At 47.9% G+C, this 7,333-nt stretch overlaps 1 protein-coding gene across 1 annotated transcript; it reads right to left on the bottom strand.

Annotated features, from left to right (window-relative positions):
* Positions 1-3,904: 3,904 nt before the first annotated feature.
* Positions 3,905-7,056, bottom strand: LOC119293740 (guanosine nucleotide diphosphate dissociation inhibitor At5g09550-like). The gene is made up of 13 exons (XM_037572112.1): positions 6,896-7,056; positions 6,655-6,717; positions 6,437-6,520; positions 6,244-6,351; positions 5,982-6,154; positions 5,751-5,862; positions 5,364-5,444; positions 5,223-5,285; positions 5,022-5,123; positions 4,806-4,930; positions 4,430-4,640; positions 4,282-4,356; positions 3,905-4,149 (listed from the first exon to the last, which is right to left on the bottom strand). The coding sequence occupies exons 1-13, from the start codon at positions 6,980-6,982 to the stop codon at positions 4,090-4,092; spliced, it is 1,344 nt and encodes a 447-aa protein (XP_037428009.1). The 5' UTR covers positions 6,983-7,056; the 3' UTR covers positions 3,905-4,089.
* Between the last annotated feature and the right edge of the window lie 277 nt (positions 7,057-7,333).

Genomic DNA, 7,333 nt, shown 5'->3' with positions numbered 1-7,333 from the left:
CGTCAGATTGGACCGAAAATACATCCGCCGAATCCAGCACGCTGGGAGGCGCACGGAAGCGCTGGCGGAAGCGAAAAGGCCAGCTCTGTCTGCGAGCCAGCCCCAGACCCCCCTCCCCGTGCGCACGATAGAGTGCCACTTTCCCCTTCGTCGCTGCTGGCACCACCACCTCTGCCCTTCGCGGTGAACCCGTCGCTAGAAAGTGCAGCTCCGCCGCCAGAAAGGAAAGCCTTTGCTACGCCAACCTCCACCTCCTTGCTGGCCGAGCTTTCGCGTCGGCTCGGCGTCGCAGGCAGCTTTCCGCGCACCACGCCCGCGAGGTGTTCGGCGATTTGCATGTTCAACCATGGACTCCGACGACGAGGAGATGTCCGCGGCTCTGATGGAAGAGGAAGCCGAGGCCGCCGCCGACGATGAAGAGCACTTGATGATCCTCGCCTCTCTGGCCAGCCTGTTCACGCGGAATGCAAAGTCGCAGCGAGGTGGCTTGGCGCCAGGGCGCCGCAAGAGCAAGGCGAGGCAGCGGATGGAGGGCTACTGCATACTCTACGCCGATGATCCATTGCACAACGAGACAATATTTCGGCGCCGTTTCAAGATGAACCGGAAGCTCTTCCTTAAGACTGTGCATTCCATCCGGGAGTTCGACAGCTACTTCATTTGCAAGAAGGATTGCACCGGCATGGTAGGATTTTCCTCACTCCAGAAGTGCACACTCGCTGTGAGGATGCTTGCATACAGAGTTCTCAGTGATACACAGGATGACTATCTACGCATGGCCGAGTCCACTGCCATTGAGTGTTTGTACAAGTTCTGCAGGGCAGTGATGGCAGTGTTTGGACCAAAGTACTTGTGATCACCCAATGTGAAGACACTGCTCGGATCCTAGCCATGAATGAAGCAAGAGGATTCCCTGGGATGTTTGGAAGCATCGGTTGCATGCATTGGGTATGGAAGAACCGTCCATTTGCATGGCAGGGGATATACAAAAGGCACGAAGGGAGCTTGCAGTGTGATACTTGAGGCAGTGGCTACACAACATCTCTGAATTTGGCACTCCTTCTTTGGCATGGCAGGAACTCACAATGACATCAACGTCATGCAGTGTTCGAATATCTTCGCCAAGCTTGTTGAAGGTCATGCTCCCCCGGTGAACTTCGAGACCAATGGGCGCTACTACAACAAGGAATACTACCTAGCAGATGGCATCTATCCAAGATGGTCAACATTTGTGAACACTATCTCAAACCCCCATTGTGGGCAAGAAATCTTGGTTTGCTCGGTGCCAGGAGGCTTGCAGGAAGGATGTCGAGTGGGCATTTGGTGTGCTCCAAGCTCGATTTGCTGTTATCCAGTACCCTACTCTGACCTGGTCGAAAATTCAGATGTGGAAGGTGATGAATGCATGTGTAATCTTGCACAATATAATCATTGAGAGCGAGCAGGAGGATCCAGTGATTGAAACTAAACCATATTTCAGACAGGGTCCTCTTGTAGCTATTGATTAGCAGGTGTCGGCATCATGGGATGCCTTCTTTGCTATGCACCAAGAGACCCGAGACCCACAGGTGCATCAAGAACTGGAACACGATCTGGTGGAACACCTGTGGAGGCTCAAGGGCAACATATAGTTTGATGTGTTTTAGTTTGTTTTCAAAACTTGTTACATTATGAACTTGCTTTGTTGAACTATTTGTTTTGTATTGATTTTTATGGCGAACTATGTGATCAAAATTATGTTGTGTGTACATTTGTGTCAGTTTTAGCGCCGAAAATCGCTGTCCGGGGAGCGAAGTTGGGGACGCGGCTAGGAACCAGCGCCCCCACGACGAAATTAGCGTTGGCACCACCCTCCCAAGCCGCACTATCTACCACCAAAAACGGCCTGGGACGGCGCCCAAGGCTGGAGATGCTCTTAGTTCATTACTACTCCTACACAATTCAACTCCTTGCTTGGTGTGCCTGCTAACTATAATCAAAACTAGTACTAAGGGCATCTCCAACGGCAACCCGCAAAAATCCTCTCACATCCGTCCGCAGACAGGGGGGCCAGTCCGCGAACATGGATGCGGGAGGACGTCATCCAATGCTAGCCGCATACATTTCAAACCACATTTTAACTAACCGGACGAAATTCAAGGAAAGCGACCAATATTCATCAAAGTTCGGATAGAAAATAGCACAAATCATCCAACAGTGTGTGCACGTGAATGGACGCCCGTTTGTCCTGTGTTACACCACGACAGCACGTGCGGACTACATATAATGTGTGGACCAACGTTGAGTGGATGAATCAATCAACAAGTTGAGCAAGAGGAAGTAAAACTTACCATCTCCTCCATGTCCATGTGCAATGGCCACCTTGCCTCGAGCTGACTAACCAAGTTGCAAAACTTGATGACGCTGACTTGGATAGCATGCCAGCGATACGACAACGACCCCACATTGCATAGTTGAATGATGTACATGTCATAACGCGCAATGTGCTTTCGTGCTTGAAACTTTTCATGCACTTGCTCCCAGAAGGGCTCCCCTTTACTCCTGCCTATGAAATCCGTGGATACGGCCAGCCACGCATCGCATGACAACTCATCCTTCATGGTCGAGTAGCTCACCATCCTTTATACTCTAAAAAACGATGTGACATTTGAAAATAAGCTGAATGGCATTTGACCGAACACCTGCTGGGCGTAGTGTCCGCCATGGAGGTCGTCGATAGGGGGCGGAGTGTACCTGGGTACAAACGGCTCCAGGGTGGAAAGCTCCGTTGGAACGGCTAGCGGGCGCGTCGGTGCTGATTGCGGACGTCCGACAATGCATCTATGGCGGCCAGAGACGAACAACAACGACGGCGGAGGTGGAGGGCGCGGATGCAAAACAAGGGGGAGAAGGGTCAGAGTAGAAGGAAATGGGACCGGGATGGGGGATTGGGTGGGCCGGGGGTGTCGGAATCCTACGTTTTCGGGTCTCCGGACTCCCGCAGACCTCCCCTACTTTGTCTCCAATTTGCGGGAGAAATCACGTCCGGTCCGCCCCGCGGACCGACACAGGTCGGCGTTGGATGGCTTCCGCGGTCCGGATGGTTGCGGGTCCGCCTTGGAGATGCCCTAAGCCTGTAATTTATTTTTGTTAAGAAATCTGTTTACATTTCTTAAAAGCACTACTTTTCACCAAACCTACGAAAGAGGCAGCATTTTCTTTTGCCGCCACTTTCTGGCCTAATTAGATTGGTTCCAACGAAAAAGGATATCTGCTACCATGATACGATATGGGTGTCATTTCAAGGCGCTACTCCAGTCCAGCCCAGTGCGCAGCTTGAGGATGGCAAGTGAAATGATTTGGTCCATGACGGTGCTGTACTGCTGCTAATAGCACCATGATAAAGGCCGTTAGCCTTTGAACCTTTGATCCTTTTCCTTCAATCTATGATGGAGCCCACGCCGTTTTCTGTATGGCCTGGATAAAGCAGTTTATGAGGCAAGTTTTAGTTAACCACTATGGGTAACATGCTGAATTATTATCAGGGTCACCAACCACAGGCCTGAATTATTTGAAAACCCAATGCGTTCTCCGTTTTCCTCTGTCGCGTCTGCGCTATGCTGAATTAATTTTGGTTCTGCTCATTGAAAAAGTTGGAAGGCGTGGAAGGCCGGCAACATCGTGCACTTAATTTATCCTACTGTCATCAGGACAATAGGTAGATGGACACCGGAATATCTATTCTCTCTGTCCAAATCTCGAACCCCCACTATTATATATCCGAGAGTCGTGCCCTTCTTCCCCTTATCCTAGGGCCACGGCGATGTTTTTTTTTTTACGGATCCTTTCGCGATGTTCAGCAGTAGTAACACAAGAGATTTGTTCAGAATGAGCATAGATGAACAATGCAATTTCCACTCACAGGTTCACGCTAGTGAAGAAATGCAGAGATTATTCGACGTATATAAATCCATGGTACTACACTTTGTATAGGAAGGACAAATGGAAGCCCAAAAGCAAGAAATGGATAGAATGGAACCGATCCATCTATGAACGAATCGATGGATAAAGAAAGAAAGAAAACTGAAATTATCTACTAGCAACAGATGTTCAAGCGGCATCATTTTCACCGGCACTGGCAGCATTCAGATCCACAGAAAGATCAAGTTCCTGCATTGTAACAGAGCAAATTGTTGAGTTTTCCATTCAGATCTTCCTTTGGTCTTTTAATCGGCTATTATTCAGTATTGAAAATATTGACGTTTTGAAAGAAAGGAAGAAAAAAAGAGCTAGCACAATTACCTTTCCAGTGATCTTGCTGTACAAGGCGAGCACATCCTTCACCGTTGTCTCAAAATGGGTGGTCGCGTCGTAGCTCTGTAAAAAACAACGAATTAAGAACAATCCTGCAATGTTGTGGAGTGAGTAAACTATGGTTGCTTCAACTTACAGTTGTCAAGAAGCAGTTGTCCTCCTCAGCAGCGTTAACAGGCTCGAATCGATCGTACATGTCGAAGAATGTCTCCTCCACTGGGCCGAGCAGGTCGATCCCCGGTTTCAGCTCGATCTCGGGCTTGTCGGTCTCAGCTTCAGTCGACACAAAGGCGATGAACTTGCCTTTCGGCGCAACGTTGTGAGCGTACGAACAACAGAACACGTACCTGCAAAATAATTGTGTCAGGTACTGCTATTGTGCTTTAACTAAACAAGACAGCTCATGTTTGAAAGTAATCATAACAGCTAAAACCAACTGAAGAACAGTACTCCTTATCTAACTAAGATTGTTTTAAGGTTCGATGGTTTGCTTTCGTTTTAAAATTACTTACATGTCTGATTTGCGCTTCAGCTGTTTCTTTGGGAGGATAATCTGCACGGAGTGAGAATCTTTGGTGTCAGGAATTGGATGCTTCATTATGCATATGGCACGCGCCACCCTTCCAACCTTCTTCACCTGTACATTGTTTGAAGGATTTCAAGGTCATATCATACCACAAGCCTGAATCTGAAATTTACTGGTTTGCGAGCCACAGATGTATATATACCTTGTCAGGCAAGTATGAGGGATCACAGACAACCTTCTTGCATTTCGCGGTCTCCCCTTCGGATGTCACACCAAATGCTTTACCACTCTCATCGAACTCAACCTGCAAACAGTTCCAAATTTAAGTTTGACTGAAGATTTAGAAAGTAGCATTGCAGCACTGTTGAGTGGTGAACTGTCTGAAAATGGATAAAACAGTTACCTTGCATTCTGGTTTGTTGAGCATGTATGTGCCACCATAAACAGCGCTCAGACGAGCAAAGGCCTAGTATAATGTTCTCAATTTCAGTTGAATGAAGCTGAAATTTCTATCAATTAAGGGTAAATTGGCGTGGTCATATACCTGAGGGAGCTCTCCTAGCCCATACAAGGGGTAGATATAAGGTGATCCACCTTGGAAGCGTGCCAATGATTCCGCATAAAGCTATTGAAAGAAGACCAATGTGGCGATCAGATGTTAATTCTCTTTTCCTCCGCAAACCCCAATGTATTTATTGTCAAATTATCTGTCATGGCTTCATGTTGTTTGTTTCACCCATTTTATATCTTTAGCTGAAAACTATGCTCTTACAGCATATGTCAAGGAAAAAAGATGTGCAGTATATGTCCTTTCTGTAATCCGTCTTCCAAGAATACGCCTTAGGATCTTCTCTTTTTTAAAACAAAAAATAGTTGGCTAAGGTGCCGACTCCAACAGACTTGTTTTGTTTAGTTGGTGGGAATATAGTACCTTCATTCTCTTGACAGTGTCAAGTGCAGGCTCATCGAGATAGTTGTCATCCCGGTGAAGTGCCAATGCATGACCAATAAAGTCAACTGTGTCATCCTCCAGTCCATATTTGCTGACCCAAGCAAACATTGTCGACTTTGCATTAGGAAATGGTCGCGAAATGCAACTTGGTTTTCTACTTTTTGATTATTGAGCAGCAACCAGAATATAACACAAGCCAAAGCAACTTACGAGATAAGTTCCCTCGTCGTGACTTTGTGCAGATCTAGGCCTTCGTGTGATTTCGCGTCATCCTCTTCATAGTCCTGAACATAAATGAAGAACTTCCTAGCGCGGCGCTTTTCAAACAGGCCCATTAGGTTAGATTTCAAGGCTTCAACATCTGTCGCAGGGACTTTGTGGATCTATCAGCATTACCAAAGAAGGAAATGTGAATAAGAACATGGTGTATAAATGTTTAACAGTAGTATCGCGTCAAATATCAGATCCATACCTTCCCGTTGTTGTACACGAAGCTGCCATCGACGGCCTTGAAGTTCAGATACTTTGTCACGCTCGTGCGGATCAAAACACGGACCAATGCACCGTTGGCCATCATGAACTGCAAAGTCACATTTTACGGTGAACCGCATAACAACAGAAGCACAGGAAAGACAAATGAACTGAGTTTACAAGCGCCTACAGACCTTGGGCACCATGTCGACATTGTACTCCTTGCTGATACCCAGATGTTCTGGAGTGGTGTCGCTGCCTTTGAATCTCTTCCAGATCTATCAAGCGAACGGAACGAAACGTAAGACAACATAACTGAAGATTCACGAGAATTTTGAGATCCTTTTTTTTTGTATTTTGGAGAACATTGTGATACATATGGTGTTTGCAGGGGTTGCGTTAAATAGCGCACCTTGGCCAGATTCAGGGATGTAGATTCTCCACCGTAGTAGTCATTCCTGTCCATGTGAAGAACCTGTGCGTACACAAGGTACAAAGAAAGATAATGGCTTCAGAGTTATGCATTGTAACTTTTGTCAAAAGAGAAATGATAGCTTAAGATAATGTTGCCCTTCGTGAACAATTGGTGATGATGTATCCAGCAACATTTCCATGTGATGATACGCAAAATCAGAAGGGAACTCAGTGCTCACCTTGAGGCCATCGACGGAGAGGATGCCACTGAGGATGCACTCCTTGAGCCCCGTCCCCAGCACGATCACGTCGTACTCCTCATCCATCGCTCCCGAACAAACCCTTCTTCTCCGATCTACCGGTACCGGATCTTCCTCTCGCGGCGGTGAGCCTCCTCCACCCCTCGCAGGTTATCTCTCCCTTCCCGGCTCGCCGTGCGTATATATGGGAGGAGCCCGACAAGCGCGCGCGTTCGCACAGGCACCGCATCCATCGGTCGCGGCTCCCCGCGGAGATGCCGTCGAGGCGCGCGGTTGCAGGTCGCAGCGCCCGGCGAGCTCGACGCGTGGCGCGCCGTGCTCTCCGTCGTTCTCTCTCGCGAGGTGGCGTGGGCCACCGTATTGTACGCCAAAGGCCTGGGCCCAGCGCTCCCTTTTCATCGTATATTTCTAAAACTT

Source organism: Triticum dicoccoides, chromosome 4B (genome assembly GCF_002162155.2).
Source record: "Triticum dicoccoides isolate Atlit2015 ecotype Zavitan chromosome 4B, WEW_v2.0, whole genome shotgun sequence".
NCBI classification, from domain to species: Eukaryota; Viridiplantae; Streptophyta; class Magnoliopsida; order Poales; family Poaceae; genus Triticum; species Triticum dicoccoides.
Note: the sequence above shows the minus strand (reverse complement) of the source record. Positions and strands in the feature narration are given on the sequence as shown.

Coding starts and splice junctions, on each gene's coding strand:
- LOC119293740 (XM_037572112.1), bottom strand. CDS start 6,982: ATGGATGAGGAGTACGACGTGATCGTGCTGGGGACGGGGCTCAAGGAG. Junction 6,352..6,436: donor ATGTCGACATGGTGCCCAAG/GTCTGTAGGCGC, acceptor GTGACTTTGCAG/TTCATGATGGCCAACGGTGC. Junction 4,641..4,805: donor CTGAAGCGCAAATCAGACAT/GTAAGTAATTTT, acceptor ATTATTTTGCAG/GTACGTGTTCTGTTGTTCGT.